This window comes from Typopeltis vanoorti, chromosome 22 (genome assembly GCF_054136105.1).
Source record: "Typopeltis vanoorti isolate ZY-2024b chromosome 22, IOZ_Tvanoo_1.0, whole genome shotgun sequence".
In the NCBI taxonomy this organism is placed as follows: Eukaryota; Metazoa; Arthropoda; class Arachnida; order Uropygi; family Thelyphonidae; genus Typopeltis; species Typopeltis vanoorti.
The window spans coordinates 61,597,659-61,617,382 of NC_143570.1; the positions used below are offsets into that span (position 1 = coordinate 61,597,659).

Genomic DNA, 19,724 nt, shown 5'->3' on the forward strand with positions numbered 1-19,724 from the left:
ATTAATCCAAAACACTCACATTTAAAAAAATTAATTTTGCAAGGAAATAATAATAAAAAATAATCTCCAACTTTATCTAATAATTTACATGCGCTCCTCTGTTCCTAAGAAGTTCATTAATTCGCTTAGGCATGGACTCTATCAATTTAATAATGTATCAATGTAACCACGTTTTTCTTATTTCTGCATCTCGAAACCATACTTTTATAATGGATTGTGCTAAGTTATCCTTTGTATCACAATTTAATTTTCAAAGTCTCTTTTTCATTATGGCTCACAGATTTTCTATTGGGTTAATGTCAGGAAGGTGACCTGACTATAGAAGCAATTGAATATTGTGATTTTTGAGGGACTCTTTTTTTTGAAGTAAGTGCGGCATGGAGCGAGATCCTATTGGAAGATGCGTTCTTTGTATTTCTGGATCTGTGGGACCACTCTTTTCTCCAATATTTTAATAATATGTTGGCCACTTTTCTTCATACTGTCATGTGAAAAATAACCCCAAAGTATCGTTTTAGCTGGGTGTTTAGGCGCTTATTGAAGATGGGCGGGAGAAGTCTTCTCAGCCGCTGATTTTTGAACATAGGGTACTCGCTGTCCTTGGACAAAGAAATGGCTCTCATCTGAGAATATGACTTCCTTCCACTTCGCAACAGTCCAATCTTTATACACATTTGTCCACTGGAAACCTCTTTTTCTGCATAGCCTTGTCAGCAGTTGTTTCGTTTTTGGTTTGTAAGCAGTCTTCCCTGTTTCCAACAATCTTCGACAGACTGTCATTTCAGAAACATTAATCCAACTAGCTGCTGTCAAGTCTCTATTTAAGTCTACAGCAGACAATTTTGGATTCATTTTGCTTTTCCTAACTAGTACACGAACTTGAGTAACTCTACTTTTCCTTGGACGCCCACATTTTCGTTTTCTGCCAGGAGAAAAGGTGCCTGTCTCCCTAAGCCTCTTTAAAATCGCATTAACAGTACCCAAAATAACACCGCACTCATTGGCAATTTGTCTTTGAGTCGTCATGGATGTGTACTGAGAAAGAGGACATAGTTTTGGACGCTTTCTTGAAGATCTATCCATTTTATAGCTACATAAAATGAATAGAAAACTACAAACGTCAACCTGTTTACGCTATTAAAACGAAATACTATTAATAAACATCACAGAGACAGTTAAATCATGTAGCATTGAACCAAAATAGTGAACTAAAACCAAAACCGAAAATAGTAAACCGAAAACAAAATCAAAAACTTGACGAAAATTCGGCTTGTTCGGATTAATTTATTCGCTACTGTATATGCTAAAACCACGAAACACTGAAGTATCTACCCAAAGTATTTCATGGAATATTTTCCAGTTTTGAAATAGAGATATTTTTATCTGAATTTGTTCTTCTTGGTTGTATACAGTTTAGTTAGATGCTCGTTTAAATATATTCTACTGTCTTTGAAGAATAATGTGCTTAGTTTATAACTGATGCTCTTGTGACCTTCCAACTATTTGTCTTTGATTGCCTAAACCTGTCTCCCTAAACCTCTTTAAAATCGCATTAACAGTACCCAAACTGACACCACACTCATTTGCAATTTGTCTTTGAGTCATGGATGTGTACTGAGAAAGAGTACATATTTGTTGTTTTTGTATTCACCATGAACGCAAAACATAGCTTCGCTGTCGTCATTAAGGATTTACTTGAGATAGTTATTCGTTAGCATACATTTTCACCTGACGCTCATGAGAAACACTCACAATTTCAGCTTAGAATTTATTACCAGTTTCTCTCGATGTCAGGACATCTAGTTCCGAGTACTGAACATTGAATTAAGTTCAATAGTCGGCACCAAACAAGCGTTTTCTTGCATCTTCAGTTTTTAGCTCCTTAATTTTGCTTGTCGGGTCAACTCTCCGATAAGATACAGAAAATAATCCATTTTGCTTGAAGCTTAATCACAGAAATTTATAATTCACCAGTGTTTTTATTTTTTTTAAATTCCTTCAGTATGTTCATTAAGTACGACATTGTTTACATTAGATCCATGGCCATTGCTACACTCATCTAGCAACATTCTTTTTTTAGTCCAATGAAACACATCAAATCCTCTTCTTTCTACTTTCATTGCATATACTTCTGTCCTCTGGAACTAATTTTCTCCTGAAGTATTATTTCCCTACAACTACAAGAGCCAAAGCTTAAAGAAAAATATAAATACTTTCTTCTTTCCAATCATTCACCTTCATCCTCACATATCAACTGCCAAAACGTCGTTTACCTTCTCAAGGTTAAATCCTTCACTGATCTTCCTAACAATAGTTCAACCATAGTCACCATCTGGTGGATTAAATGTCAACTTTTGACATGTTATTATTTCTTTTTCCAGATGTAAAAATCGACGAACCGAACAGTCAGGACGTGATATGTAAACTACAGGAATTGGTTTCAAATGGATACGTTTATTCTCTCCTAAAATTGGTATTTCATTTCACTGATAAGAAATATCAGATTCTGTTCTGTAATGTTGACTGTGTGGATACTTGTACATTATCCTACTCTAGTAACCAACACATCAAGAGAGCAGTTGTAAATTGAATGCTTTGTTAACTCTATTCTGTAACATGTCACAGGTTTGTTCACTGATGCTGAAATCAGTATCGTGACTCAATCTCCAATCATTGACTAGGGTATTACGAATATCGATTCTCAGCACGAAATACATCCTTCTGAAATAGCTCTTTAATTTTATCAGGTTATCAAAAGCATGCTGTTACTGCTCAACTCCAAAAGTTCATTACACATTTAAAAAAAAATATATTCCAGGTTTTTCTTTTTATGGTCTGTATCAGAAATGAAGGAATTGCCTCAGGAGTTGACATAAAAAGTGATCGGAAAAAATTTCGGGTATTTCGAATAACTGAAGACGAAAATCCTAGGTAATAGCAGAGAATAATATTCCAAATACACATTTTGCAATATCTTACGTAATTTTTAAGGACTGTATTATAGAGAACTTTGATTGGGACCCAAATGCTGTCTCTACCAACATATGGATGTTATTTTGATAACACCCAGATGCTGGGTGTACAAAATGTCTCCGAGACGTCGCCAAATACGGTTAGAGTTATTTTGCTTGGCTGATTTTCGTGTCTAGTCATTTCTAGCCCAAACACATCACAACCATAGCTCCGAACAATCCGTGTACTTTTCCGCTAAAGGCACTGCAGCCGCTGATACAGTACATATCCCATAACTGAGCTCGGACTGCTGCTCCCATATTTGGCGTAGTGCACCCTAAATCTTCACTAAGAATCCTCAATGCTTTTCAGAAGATGACTCCTCTTTCATAGATTCACCACCATAACTCTCTCACAGATGATCTGTTTCTGCCTTATGTTTCTTCTACAGGTATTTCCATGGTCAATGTTCTGCTGAACTGGCTACAATCATTCCTTAACTTCAACAGGATCAACTTCTCTTCCTTCTCTCTCATTTCACCTACGACTATTTTTATGGAACAATCTTCCTCACTCTGCCTTTTCCCAAACCTCTCCAACCTCCGGCTATTCGAGAAACACCTGAGTAGATTCATTCTTTTTCCTCAGCCCACCGACATCACCGATGTGCTATTGGTTTTGAAATCTTTCGTGTGTGAGATTGATGTTTCTAAAATATCTAGAGGAGGAAAAAATCTAGAGACTAGCAACCGATCTAGCATGTATAATATTCACTGAAATATGTTATGATCATGATAACTTATAGATAATTTTATGTTTCGGAGGATTCTTTCAAATTCGATGCTAATATGAAATGACAATTTTGGTTTGATTGTTTGTTAACGAATTCCGTTTTTTTTTTTCTGTTTAAATTTTTGAATACGAGTTGGAGCCATGTTGTCAAAAAACGTAACAGTTTTGTTTATGGGCTGTTGATTATGAGAAATACCTAATCAGAAGGACAAGACCCCACCCCCTCTATTTTTTTATCCGTTATTCATGTCGCCCACTGCTTTATATTCCTTTATGGCATATTTTTCTTCTGAGACGATGACGAAACCAGACTGAGACGATGTGTTTTAAACATATCGTCTCAGTCTGATTTCCTTCTCGATATTACATCAACAGTTCAATGTATATTTTATTAAACATGTATTAATACTGAACATACACAAGCAGATACTGCGAACTCCTACAGTTATGAATAAACTAACTGAGACACTACACGCAATATCACTTTTCTATGCGTAAAAGTGACAATATATTTCAAAATATCGTATTTTATTTTATTTTATTTTATTTTATCACTTTTTAACAAAACTTCTCACAAAGGGTTTCGAGTAGCTCGCAAGAGAACGTTGCAACGTCAAGGCAATTAGTCGGTACACTGAACTCTTCTGGAGAATGCATAAACACACGCGCTCTTCTTCGTTCATACCCAGGAGAGTTCGAGCGAGTTAAGTGCGAATGCACAAGCTTCTTTTAATTGGACTTAAAAGGAAAGAAGCGAATTCGCAAGGAGGTGTTGGCGATGCTGTGTGAGGAAAATGAACAAAAACAAAACATATTTCTTTCTTTCTTTCTTTTAAGTTAATATAATTGCTGGACTTCGTATGAAATAGTCGAATTTTCAAAGACTATATATTAATACATTTTCGTCGGCCTTGGCCCTATTTTGTTTAGGTGTTTCGCTACTGTCGTGAAATATTAAAAATAGCTTTGTGTGTGTGTATGTGTGCGTTCGTAAACTCTTAAGATAGAGCAACTGTTACTAACAGTGAATATTGGGTCTTGTTTCACTGGAAAAGTGCGGAGGAAATTAATTTGAACCATACTACCCGTTTCAAATACTTTCCCGGATTCCGGCAGAGATATTTTTACCCTGCCTGGTTGGCCGAGTGGTTAGAGTATCCGCTCTCCAGCCAAAAGGCTGCAGGTTCGAATCCCGCCATGGGCATGGATGTTTGTATTGTCTGTGAAAATACTAGTGGTGATGGGCAGTAGATGGCGTTGGGGTAGATGATGATTTTAGCTGCAGTTCGTTCTAGTTAATGGATTGAATGGTGGAGACGGAGAGTTGTAGGATAGGTGCCCTCCCTCGATGAGTCTTTGGACTCCCTGGAGGTGTCACGTAATAATAATAATATTTCTAATTCATCTGTGACGTATGTATGCCTTTACGGTGTCTGTGTATAATGTAAGTAAATCCATACAGTTTTCGACATTTTACAGGTATGTTCGCAAGTAAATGAAGAAATCCTTTTCTTCCAATACGATCCACTGAATATGTGCTTTAAAAATACTCGCATCTACAGTAACTGGAATACAGGTAACATGCTGGCATTATTGAATATGTTACATATAGGCGTTCGTTTTTTTTTAAAAAAAGTGATTTTTTTGTTTGTTTGTTCGTTTCTTTTTAGAGAAACTCAGGTTATTCAAGTTATATGTTTGGAATAAAAATGTGGAATGGGAATTACTATGATCGTAGAAGAAGTATGGTACATTCGAGAAATCAAAGCAGACGAGAGGCAAAGGAATAAAAGAGATAAAAGCAAATAAAATAATATTTTATATAGGCGAATAAAAATGAGATACGGTTTGCAAAAATAAATATTTAAAGAAAACAGCATTAAAACACCATATATAAAGCAAGAGAAAAAAATCCCAAGTTATGTACTTATCTGATCATCCTAATGGCCCTGATAAGCCGTTGAAGTTTTTCACATTTTAGAAGGAATTCGAACATCGGCTTTTCTGACTAAAGGACATCGTCGTTACACTATGGAGGCTCATTGAAATATGACCTCTTTCTGCTTTATCTTCCTCACCCTCTTTTCATCATCTCTAGTCTCTTCACAAAGTCTTTAAGTACCCTACTTCTTTACCGTAGTAAGAAAATACTTTCGTAGAGTTGGTAGTTTGGAATAGATATGGGTTCGTTTTGATGCAGCGAGGAATCTTTACCAGCACTTTTCAAGTGCAGGTGATACCAGCTTCATAGTCCTAATTCCTTGGGTTGTAATTCTAGTCAGCCAACCATAAAACTTAAGATTGCCATTTTAACCGCCATGTTGGTTCGTTTCTATTACTTCTGTTCCATTAATTCAGATTCTTCTGTCCGCATACACTTGAAATTGTAGAATTCATTTCAAAAGCAAACATCAACCTTAGGTCATTAAAGGTATGTTCTCAGAATGATTGACCACACATTATAAGAATAAAGCTTCTATAACCTAACATTGGTGTATTTATAGTAATTTCACCTACCATGAGGGTTTCTAACACCATGTAGAAAATATCAACAATTTATTCCATCAGGATACTTAGTCTATATGACTCTTTGGCATTTCGTCAATCGGTTTGCAATAACAAAAAATAAAATAAAAATATAAATATAAATACGGATATTTATTTTGTGAAGTACTGTAGCATAAGCCAGCGAGTCTTTTCTTGTGAAGAAGTAAATTTTGAAATTTTATGAACTTGATAAAAATTATCTTCATTCATACTTATTTGTGTTAGCTAGATTGAGACAGGTATAAAAAAATTGGTTTTAATTCCATGGTGAACAATGCTGAATGTTTGGTGGTACAGGTAAGTAACCTAAAAGACTCAGCCAGCCTTTTCAGTAATTGCTAAGCTAACTGAAATGATAGGCTAGTTTGCATCAGTCCTCACCAAGAAAGACTGTCTTCCATAGATGCTGTTTTTCAATACTCTAGCATACAGTGTGCGTAGAGCATATTTGTGGTCGTTGTGCGTACTTTCGCAACTGCTCATGTTGTATATTTTTTCATTTCTCATGATATTATTTACATTTCGTTAACACTGACAATAATTTGTTTTTCCATTTGTTCATGAAAGAGAATCAACACGATGATCAAAATGATGATTTGCTTACGAAAACTGTTAAATTAAAAAACAAAAAGCCTAAATTTCTAAATTTCACATAACTGAGTTCGTTCTCAAAACCTCTCATATCATATGCTTTGGTTCATCAAGTTAAGTTTCAAATATCTTGTCATCCCTACTTTCTGAAATTGCACTACCAGGTATTTCTTTTTATCCTTAATATAATCTAAATTTTATATTATACTAAACAAATACTAAATATTTAAAAATCATGCGAATTGGTAATTAATTTTGAAAGCATATCACTGTTCTATCTTAGACCTTTAGATAAACTGAGCTTGCACTTCATAAACTGTCCAAAAGTCACATGCATCTTTATATCGTTCCCTTTGTCCATAAATACAAAGATCTTTCCGTTACTGCATCGCGTTTAAAATCTGACAAATTGCATAATGAATGACAGGTGCTCTTTGGTTGGAGGACGACCTGGATTCCATTTCCATACAGAATGTGAGAATAATTTTAAGAATTTTCAACCAGAACCAAGCTGGTCTCAGATAGAGGAAGAATTCATTTTTGCAGCCTAACAGGAGGGGAAGCCATGCAACCAACATAATTTACTAGCATCATGTTCTGAGATGCTTGATCGCTAACAGTTCGTCTTCTGTTTTGCAAAGAAGTTCTGTTTTTGTGTGTTTACGTGTATTTGATGATATGTGATTCATAAAAATTCTATGTTTAGTTTTCACCACTAATCTCGGTGTTTTAAACTGCAGGATACTAATTCAACGCGTGAAGGTGAGTGCAGAAGATGTCCGATGATCTTGTGGGAGGTGAGGAGCCGGAGGATTACTCCCTCTTCGAAAATAAAAGTGGTTTGGCTGAAGATATGAAATTTCTCGCTAGCATGCCTGAACTATGCGATGTGACTTTTCTCGTGGGAGATACACGGGAGCCCGTGTGTGCAGTTAAAGCAGTTTTAGCGGCACGCAGCAGGTAATGAATATCTTCTTTACGTATTAGTTGTTTTAAAAGAAGTGTTTTTGTTGGCTATTTATTGTGATGCACTGTACTTAAAAGGTGTTCTAAAAATCAGAATCCACCACTATAAGTGTTTTTTCTTTCTTCTTCTTCTTCTTCTTCTGTTTTTTAAAATTCCTAGATTTTTTTATAAATGTATTAAATTTAGAAAGTAGGCAGCCTATCTCTAATCTTAATCCTCACCGATATTTAAGTTCATGCCTGTTAATTGTGTGGTTGTAATCTTCATCGCAATTTCATTTTTACTTAATTACAAGTTTCGATACAAGGGTCATTTATATCCAATATGATCACCCTGTATTTTGAATAACTACACAATTTGATTGTGATTAAGCGATGCCATTAAATAATGCGATTCAAGAATACTATTTTTTATTATATCACTCCTACACGAGAAGCTGTGAGGTCTATAGCAAATAAATGCTGTGTGTGTGTGTGTGTGTGTGTGTGTGTGTGTGTGTGTGTGTGTGTGTGTGTGTGTGTGTGTGTGTGTGTGTGTGTGTGTGTGTGTGTGTGTGTGTGTGTGTGTGTGTGTGTGTCTGTTTGCTTACTTGGGAAAAAAGATTAAAACAAAGTTTATGAAATTGCTTGGTATATCTTTAACGTATAGTATACCCAATGTAAAAAAAAAACACTTTATATATATATATATATATATATATATATATATACATATATATATATATATACATATATATATATATATACATATATATATATATATACATATATATATATATATACATATATATATATATATACACAAATTATGCAGGTCTTCTGGCTAATATACTAGTTATATGAAATGTTGATTCTTTACACAATACCAATTCTTTAACATCACATGTCATGTTGGGATCGATCTTCAGCATTGCTGAAATGGAAGTCGAAGTTTTTCATCGGTGTATATTACCACAGGTAACAGCCTTCTCTCCCATTTCGTCATTGTTTTGCTTTTGTTGGTGGATACCACCACCTACGAAGGGGAGGGGGTATGGAAAGTTCTGATAAATTCCTGGAAAAAAATGTTTTGTTCACAAAATATCTTTTATTTTAGGATATACAGGGTGTTCGGGATAAATTTGACAGTTTCGTAAGGAAAAAGAAAATCTTCTTTGTATCTATTAAATTTAATGAATTGACAAAAAAACATTACAGGCAGAGTTAATTACAATACTATCAACAAGATTTACTCAAAATAACCACCATTAGCATCGATCACAGCTTCAATTCTGCTTCGGAACCTCGAACAAGCTGATGCTACAGTCTCCCTGGGAAGGGCCGCAAAAACTGTTTTAATTTTATCCATTAACTGGGCTTTTGTATTACTGGAAGTGCGATTGGTGTCTTTTTCAACTGCGCCCCATACAAAATAATCCATGGGGTTAAGGTCTGGGGAGTTTGGAAGCCAAACATTTGGACTGGTGAAGTCGTAGAAATTTTCAGACAACCATTTTTGACTTCTCCCAGAGGTGTGGCAAGGGGCCGAATCCTGCTGCCATACATACGGCCTACCATTGGCTACCCTTGTTATCCAGGGCTTGACTACAGTTAGCAACTCCACGAACAAAGCCCGAATTCCAATGCCAGGGTTCTTCAACACCTGTTCCTGCAGATTTGCGAGGAATTCTGCTGTACGAACGCAATCAGATCGTCTGCTAGGGATCTTTCTTCTTGCTACATCCTCGTAGTCACCATTGCAAGTCTCTAGTTCATGCCTGATTGTTTTTACTGTATTCAGGGAGCATTGGGCAGCAGTCGTAATATCCTTATTTTGATGGCGGGCACGAATCATCATGATACAAGTTATTCTCTTCCATGATTCAGGTGGGTTCCAGCTATCCATCCTTTCTGACATCTTGTATATGAATGAAGAAGGGTCCAAACTTTTAAATGAAGAGAAGTGTGTGTTAATACATGTAACTTACGGAAAAATATAATTAATTATAAATATGTCAAATTTATCCCGAACACCCTGTATAAGAGAACATAAAATTAATAAACTTTTTTTCTAGGTGTTTATCAGAACTTTTCGGACCACCTCGTAAGTTCAAAGCTATATGATGATATGATGATTTTCAAGAACCGAGAGAGAGAGAGAGAGAGAGATTACTGCAGACAACTGTAGCCATCTCGTGATCCTAAAATATGACCTTCGTATTGCTATCTTTTCTTTTTTATGACTCCCACCCATGAAAGGTTATCATTAAACTATAGTACATTCGCACCATGGGTAGGTAAAGGATTTTTCCCCATTTTTAATAATTATATATATTTTGTATTCATATTCATATTTAACGAGTCCAGAAGCCTTGCTCTAGAGATCAAACACGGAACGTTTAAAGTCGCTTCAGACTTCTAATGAGCAGGACGTGATCTCACACTAGGAGATGAAGTTTAGGTGTGTGTGTGTGGGGGGTGAATTCTACAGTTATCATTTCTCGAGTGAGCTGCTAGAATTGAACCTCTCACAGTTTTTCTTCTGTTGGTCTGGCATTACGGTACCAGAAACTTTATCATAAGACAGCTTGAGCGAGAAATATTCGATTAAAAATTCGAAATAAATGTTGGTAGTATTATTTAAATTAAGGGATATTAAATCCCACATTCTTTTAAAACCGAATAAGAAACTCAAAGATCGGAATCAAAGAGTTTCATGCCGAATATAGTAACTATAAACGTATCTTCGCCTACTAGCGTAAGCTAAAGCACGTAGTACAAACCAGGGCAACTCGTAGCAAAGGTGGAGAAAGTTTTGATCGATATTCTTATTATTTTCCATAATGTAAAACCAATCTCCTAGGAGATGTGTGATGTTATACATTATGATAAGAGGTCACTACCCAGACCGGTTTCGTTCTTTATTGAGATCTCATCAGTGAGTAGCTAGACCAAAGTATAATACTAAGGGTATAGCGAAAAGAACTTATATACTCTGCTATACGAGTTGTCAAAATGTGGGATTTAATATCCCCTTAATTTAAATAATGTTTACATCGCCGAAATGGAGCCTATTGGCTTTTTGTTTTAAATAATTTATGGGTTGGCAGTATTGTATTAGAATAATGCATAGTAGTATTGAGTAAATGAGTACTGCCTCTAATTTTATGTTTATTGCAGAGTCTTCCATAAGATGTTATACGGCAATCAACAGCAAACCCCAGCGAAAGAATCCATGCCAAAGAAACGAGAGTCAACCAAAGAAACTAAACTGAAGATGTTTCTGAAAAGGAGTAGTGAGCCAATACTTAACATCCCATTTCCTCAGGTAAATTTATTCTAACGATTAAAAAAACTAGCGAAAAAGTTGTTCTTCAATAAATTAGTATATATACTTGCGGATTATATATACTAATTGTATATATAATCGCATTGGCACTATTGAAATTTTAAAAAGAACCCGTTTAAGTGAAAAAAAAATATATGAATTTCAAATCTCAAAAATTATATAGCACAGCGTTCCACCAAATGCTGAAACGTTTGATGTGCAGTTCCCTTTATAAGAATGACACCTCCAACGAAAAATGCTATTGAATGAGCAAAAGCCTTCCTGGCTCTGGTGGTATCCACCATGCCCTTTGGGTTTAAAATACCTGGCTTCGAATCCTATCTAGGAAGCGGAAAATGTTATTATTAATATTTGTTTTTCATCTGAAGGTGAATTAACTAGTCTCACACGGAGGTGAAAGGGCTTCGCTCACTGAAACTTTTTCTTAATCACAAAACAGTCTAGCCAGAAGAACCGCAATTAATATTTTTAATATATTGGCCTCATAACCTTAATAGCTAGGTCAAAAACAGCCCAAATAGCATTCGTCCGGCGAAGTCACAATCAGATTCATCTAATGTTTTGTAAATAAATAAATCATAACAAGTTATAAATTGGCTGATTTTGGATGATTACGTTACCCGGTACAAAAACGTACTTTTTGTGGGGAAAGAAGGAATCTATTAACAAGTTTTTCTTAATGTGGCTTCTTGAAAACAAGCCCACATTAAGAAATAAGCCCACTTTTTTCTCATAATTCTCTTGAATTATGTCCATATTTCTTTAAATTCCTACTCAAGGAAGGTTGTTGAACTCTAGTATGCTATGATGGATTGAAGGTTTGGAAGAAAGAAGAATCGTTTAAGCGATTGTGAAGATAGTTCTTAGTTATTTCGAGATATAACAACGAGAGAGAGAGAGAGAGAGAGAGGGACAACCATAAAGGAATCTTGTAATCCATTCACAAAGGGTGGAAAGGAGATCATTGGAGGATAGCGTCTGAGGTCTTGATCAAATGTCTTAGGAATATCATTGTTTTCTTCCTTGTTTTAAGGGCCAAAAGCCCTGAGTTACAACACTAAAAAACCTGCTAAGTCACCTTCAAATGAAAAGCCTTTATAAAGGTTCTTCACTTTCTATTCGGGATTCAAATCCAGCCATTTGACATTTAAGCGAAGGGTAAATGTAGCGACTGCAATGTGGATCCGCTAAATATGCTTGCGGTAATAGGAAATATTTTCAGTTTTATAAATATACTCATTCAAACCAAACTTATTTGCTTTGAGTGAGTATACTTATTTAATTAATTGAGATACAATTAAAGTCATTATTATTCATCATATCAAATTAGGGCTAAAATACGCAGCGTACTTGCTTTTTATTAACATTAATGTATTTTTTGTTTACTGACTAATAAATGATGAATGGTTACGATAGTTTGATCCAGAATTCACTGAGATTATTTAGCTTTATAATATAAATAAAATACGGATGGAAATGTAATTATTCGGAGCATAAATACCATTCCCAGCTATTTATTCCTGTCAACTGATTCACGTTAATTTGTATTTAAGATGCAAATCAGTAATCAAAATCAGATCATTAGTCGGCGTTGGTGGCCTCGCAGATTGTATTTCCGCTCTACAACCAGCTAACCAATGTGCTCCACAAACCAATGGTATCTGAATTCTACTGGAGCATGAATGTCTTTAGGTTAGAGATGATTTTATTGCCATACGTGAGACAACCGCTCTGCTTAATGGAGGCCTGAAATGGCTTGAAAAATATCTTTTTTTTTTTTTTAGACTAAAAAGTTTTAGCCTAACAGTTAAGACTGAAATTTAGCTAAAATAAAACTTTTCGACAAAGTACTAAAATGACACTATTTCCATTTTCGTTCAATCTAGCCCTCTTCCAACATTATATGTATTGGTCCTCAGCCGTGTCTCGTAGTAGAATAAGCAGTAATCCTGAGGATTAATTACTGGAGGATTCTTATTGAGAATTCCAGAAATGTAACTATTGTTTAGATTATGCGTTTTAAATGATGAATAGTAGTTACACAGCTTATTCAGGATTGAACTGAATTCTTTAGATTCTTAATACGTTTTTAAAACCAACTTTCTTACTCTGATTAGTAGATTGATGCAACGAATTTAGGAATAGTGAGAATGATGTGTTGCAACATCTCTGATGTCTTGTTTCATTTTACAGGTCCCCATTAATGCTCACCAAACTCTTATAGTGGAGGAATTTGAACCAGACGTCTTCCGACAGTTAATCGAGTATATTCATACTGGTTGTGTAACTCTTCAAGCTAGGACACTGCTCGGTAAATCTTGTACAATTTTTCTTATTGATGTGTGCGTGGTTGGAAGAAAATGTCTCACTTTTTGAAGCTGCGCCTGAAAATATTACTTTGCATGAAACAATGTATTTATTACCGCAATATTACTGAATATTCCTGCACCTGAAAATCCACTCGAAAATATTAATCTTACTTTAACTGTAGCGAGTAGTGATTCAGACTCTGGATCGGGTTCCTTTCTCCATCATGGAATGATAATGGTTTCAGTTTCCAGATTCAAGCGGGTTGTTTTAAAGGCATTATTAAATATTTCTGAACGGCGTGAATATCTACATTTTTTACACTTTCTCCTTTATTCAAGTTTCCGAACAGGCAAGTAAGACAGATTATAATATTGCTGCCTCAAAACTGTTTATGTTTAAGCTTGTAATAGCTGCAAACAGATTCGTAAACAAATCCAAATATAATTCTGATAAGTAAATAATTTAGTTCATGGTTGAATGCCAATCATGCGTTCTGGTCCTTTTTTTCTTCTTTTTTTTTGTAAGAAAGCTTTTCCATTCAGAGTTTTCCTGCAGCATTGTTGACAAAACTGATCTCTCTGCATTTTACTTTTCCAACTTAAATATATTCTAATCCTAATCCGGTGGCCTCCTCTCTTTGAGAGTGTTGCAACTGATTACTAGAGAAATATGACGCAAGGTGGTTTCCCTTTGCCTTCCTTGTCATAAGTATTTAAGACTGTAGTCGCGCGTTTTCACGGGACCGATTTGAATGTTTTGAAGGATAAAAAACCCGACTTACTCGGAGAAAACCCTCCACCTCCGTACGAGACCGGTTAACTCATCTTTAGTCGAAAGAGACAAGATAAAGAGTCTTCATATCATGGACGGGAATCGAACCTAGGTCTATTCGACCAAAGGTCAAATTACTTGGGGACGGGTTATTATGCTATACACGCTGGAAAAAAAACATTGAACTCCTACATCGAAGACCAAGGAAGATTTTTTCTGTAATAAATATGGTACCATTCAGTAACTTGTTTAGAGAGAGAGAAAAAAAAGAGAGAGACTAAGCCACTTTTATTTACCAAAATAAAGAGCAAAATTATATAAGTGGATATTAGATCCAGCATTATTTCTAACCGAATGTAGAAACTATGAAAGTTTCCTAAAAATAAGTTGACTACAGAGCTTACGGGAATGCACACACCAGTATTCACGAGTTGCCTTAGCGCGGACTTCTTGGAAAACATAAACGCTGCTCAAGCGTCTATATATTCGCTTTCTATTAGTCCATTTTGATAAGGTTTCACTGGCCTGACAGCTTTTCGAACTGGTTGGTTCTCTTTGGAGACCAAGCGAATCCTTAAGAGAGCAAAAACTCTCGTTCAGTACTAAGGAACTTGAAATGTCGGAGGTGTATTCTTCGTAAGCGAACTCTCTGTCGGTGCCACTATTATTATTATTATTATTTTATTTTTATGTTGAGCCCATACGCGAGAAGTTGGTTAATCAACCAATAGCACGTTAGTACCGTGTGTGTGTGTGTGGGTAGTGGGTAGGGAAGGAGAAACTTGTTTACATTTGATTTAAAAGCCTGTATATTGTATTCCTTGGGAAACACATAAGGGAGAACAACTGTTCCACAATACAACAGTAGCAGGGATGAAGGAGGAGGAAAAGAAACTTGTGTATTGTGAAGGGATGTTGGCAGACAGCTGCACATGTTCCAATGGACTTAGTACTGAGTGGGAGAATTATTGATGCTATTTCAGATGAACATTTGCCTTGGAAATATTTACAAAATACACAAATTGCAGAGACCAAATCTGTGTGAAAGTGGGGAGAGTGAGTTGGTGACAGATGGGGCATTAATCAGTCTAATTGCTCTCCTCTGTATTGAGTCAAGCATTTTGAGGAAACTATTAGGGGGCCCACTCAAATGTGAGATCTGCATTCAATAGCTGGGTGAGTAGTAGGAATGGCACTTTGAACCAGATCAAAATCAAGATAAGATAAGGAGACATTACGTCATTGTTTGATCAAATAAGAGTGTGTGTGACGTCACTGCTATTGCTATGTGTTGTTATCAGATGTCGTGATGTCATTTGTCATCTGTAAATAAGTGACATCAATTGAGTTGAAGTTGAAAGAGGCCGTTATTGTCGTCGGTATGTGTGGCTTCCTGTGCGCGTGTTGTGTGTATGAGCTGTGTGAGTGTTTTGTTTTTGTTTGTTTTCAGTGATGGCTTATGGGTAATGGTTTTAGTATGGAATTCTGAGTGATGTTTAGATTATTGAATGTTTGGAATTTCCGTGGGGGGACCACCGTCATTGACATCACGTTGTGTCTTTGATTCGTGTATGGTATTCTGGGTAATGGTTTTAGTATAGAATTCTGGGATCTCGTTTTTTGATCCAAGTTATCGATGCCGTCCATCAAGTTTGTTCACATGTGAAACTGTGGGTAGTGGTTTTAGTATGGAATTCTGAGTGATGTTTAGCATATGGAATGTTTGGAATTCCCTGGGGACTATCTGTCATTGATGTCACATTGTGTGATGGTTACAGTATGGAACCCTGGGCAATGGTTAGAGTATGGAATTCTGACAAGATTGAGATGTTGATAAGATGAGTATTAGATAAGTGATGTCACGTTGTGTTTTTGGTTCGAGTGTGGAATTGTGGGTGAGACAGTTAGAGATGAGATAAGGATCACATCTCTCTCTGTGACGTCACTTTGTGTCTTTTGGTTTGAATATGGACTTCTGGGTAATTGTTCACGTATGGAATTCTGGGTGATGGTTAGAGTATGGAATCCTTGGAATTTCCCTGGGCGACACATCAGTCAATGATGTCACGTGTCTTTGGTTAGAGTGTGGAATTATCGGTAAAGGTTCGCGTATGGAATTCTGGGTGATGGTTGTCCTGGATAATGGTTAGAGTATGGAATTCTGACAAGATTGGGATGTTGATAAGATAAGAATTAGATAAGTGATGTCGCGTTGTGTCTTTGGTTCGAGTATGGAATTGTGGGTAATGGTCAGAGCATGGAAGTCTGGGATGTGCCGGTCTGTCAGTGACAAGAGATGAGTTTTTTGTTAACATGAGGCATTATGGGTAATGATTAGAGTTTGAAATTCTGGGAGGATATTTGTATTTGGTCAAGTGATGGGGTCTTTGGCTCGGTTGTGGACTATGGGAAAATATTTGTCAATAGGTACCCAGTAGACATTTTCTAAAATAATAATCAACTACTGGATATCAATGGTGGTGTCCCCCATCACCAAATACACACACACACACACACACACACACACACACACACACACACACACACACACACACACACACACACACACACACACACACACACACACACACACACACACACACACACACACACACACACACACACACACACACACACACACACACACACACACACACACACACACACACACACACACACACACACACACACACACACAGACGATCTGCCACCTGAAAGAATGAATTGCAATAAATAAACTGAAAATGCACTCATAATAATTACAAATATTTATTACAAATTCTAATCGGAGTAACTGAGCAAAAACAATTGTTTGTGTGTGTGTGCGTGTGTGACTTCAAAATTAGACATGTTTTATAAAAATCTATATTGGAATGGTTTACAGGTTTTGTCTGTTTCCTTCATATTGTATAACATTCACACTGTGGCTCATGGGAATGTTTTCCCATGGTTGTGGATATATGATCTAGAAGCGACGTTCTCTACATAGTGATGTCATCTGGGCAATATTTATTCATTTGTGTGAATTAAGATCTTATATATGTATAAGATCTTTATAACACACGCACACACACACACACACACATATATATATATATATATGTGTGTGTGTGTGTGTGTGTGTGTGTGTGTGTGTGTGTTTATTACATTTACATTTTCTTGTATTTTGATCTGTGTTAAAGATTTATTTGTCACTGAGTTTTACACAATCGGTGTTGATACGGATGTCAGTTTCTAGATCTTAAAAGTTCAATACTTTTTCCTAAAGAAATGTTAACTTTTTTAGTTTTTACAGTAATTAAACAGAATTGCATTAAATTGTATAAAAAATAATTATATAAAATTATGGATTTCATATCAAATTCTAAACAGAATAACTGAGTAAAAATTTCACTGTGGAAAACACATCAACAACACAAAACTTTGTTCATTTACGTTTATAAATGCATATCTTATTTTGATGAAATATTACTTATAATATATTCACAGAGAATAATTCTAACATGTAATTACCTAGAAATATTTCACGAGATTTAGATTAGACTCTTGACATTTTCGAATGAGTTCAAGAAAAATATGTTCATTACTAACTGCTGTTTCTTGATTATATTACATCAAAATAGCTGGCCACACAAAAGAGACTTAAGATTGGACACTACAGGAAGCACAGCTCCATACCTCTGATAAGGTGTTAGCCTGGATATAACACGTGCCTCCCTAAACTTTCCATGTATTCTTTTGTCACTAGATATACACAAGCAGTCTTCATATAGTGTTCGTAAATGTCCCAAAATAAATAATATTTATCGAACTGGATAAAGTCTTGAAAGTCTAATTTTACCATTGATGAATTTAGATGGTTAGCGATAATTTTTCCCAGGAGATACGAATACATGGTAATTCAGTTTCCAAAAATAATAAATGATTATCAATGTCGTACATTTTCGTGAAAATCTCTCAGCTTCTTCATAACTAACCGAGAAAACTTTACTTCCACCATCTCCTGTATCATCGGCGATTAGTTCCCCATCTTGGCATTTGAGAATATAACAGTCTCCAATGTTCAATTCGTACTCTACTCTTCTTTGCAAGTAGGCGAGGATATCAGACCATTTCCGGCATTACTTTTCCCAAGTACTCCTGGATAACCACATCACAATGTACATATCTTCCAAAATAATAATCAGTTTCCATCCTTTTAGAGCTATTTGGAGTGTTTTGTTTTGTGCTATTTTCCTGAAGAAAGAAAATTTCAAAGACTTTTGTGGCTCACCCATTATTTTACTTCACTGGACCCAAAACAGCACAACACAATAAAATAGCTGCACTGTATGAACGAATTGCAGTAACTGAAAAGCACTCAAGTGTTATTCCAATTGTTATTCTAAGTGTTATTCCAAATCCCAATAGTACTGTTTACCCTGACCTTTTCTTTTAAAATGTAATACAGATGACCCATGGACATGTTTTCACATGCTGGTGGATATGACGTTTATGTGATTTTATCTTACTTTGCGACATCATTAGGCAAAGCTTATCTCTCTGTGCCTCCAGTGGTTTCCTATATTATTTATCCTTAATATGTTAAGTATTTTTTCCAAAACAAATAAAGTGATTATTATTATTATTATTATTATTATTATTATTATTATTATTATTATTATTATTATTATTATTATTATTATTATTATTATTATCATTATTATTATTATTATTATTATTATTATTATTATTATTATTATTATCATCATTATTATTATTATTGTTTCAACTGAACAATAGGTCTGATACTATACTTTTCATGTTAAATCTTCGGCACTAAAAATTCTGGCTATTAATTTTATTTTTCTATTCCAAACCTTTTAAGAGTTTTAGTTGTGTGCTAGGTCAAATATATTTGCTGCCCCTCTATGTTAAATCATTAAATTCTAACAGTCATACTTTAATTCCAAACAGTTGAACAAATATTCTAATCTGTTGGATACATCTACAGGTATAGTAATAAAATTGTCACTATTTAATTCATTTTGTACTTTATCCATTAAAAAACCCACAGTTACATTATTTACTAGCTCTGTCTTTTTTTGTTCTGTCTGTAGAATAGTAGGGGTCGTTTTTGACTGTCAGCCACATGATTGTAAACTATTATTATGTACAACTGTGTGAAAACAAAAGAAAATGTACATTCTCTTTATTTTTGAAAACAACATGGAGAGTCCCTATTATTACTTGCTCTTACAGCTTTTTGATGTTTTGGATGTCTAGGTTCTGTCACTCGTATGTCAAAAATTATTGGAATGGGAAAATAAAATAAAATATAGCATTAAGTGGTGGAAGGTGACAGGGTAGTCGAGAGGGTGATGGCAGTCTTCTCTATAATGAACCCCTCTTCTCCAGAAGATGTCTGCTCAGTCAAGGGGAGATGAGTGACTTCATCTCTCCTTGTAGATATCAGTTTGAGATAAGT

At 35.4% G+C, this 19,724-nt stretch overlaps 1 protein-coding gene across 1 annotated transcript in view; it reads left to right on the forward strand.

Moving 5' to 3' along the window:
- The window catches only part of gprs (speckle type BTB/POZ protein), a 69,392-nt gene that overhangs the window by 33,701 nt on the left and 15,967 nt on the right, over positions 1-19,724 (forward strand). The window contains exons 2-4 of the mRNA XM_090412251.1: positions 7,623-7,842; positions 11,008-11,155; positions 13,370-13,487. Of these exons, the coding sequence (XP_090268377.1) occupies positions 7,658-7,842; positions 11,008-11,155; positions 13,370-13,487 (451 nt within the window). The 5' untranslated portion in view covers positions 7,623-7,657. The remainder of the gene's footprint in view (positions 1-7,622; positions 7,843-11,007; positions 11,156-13,369; positions 13,488-19,724) is intronic.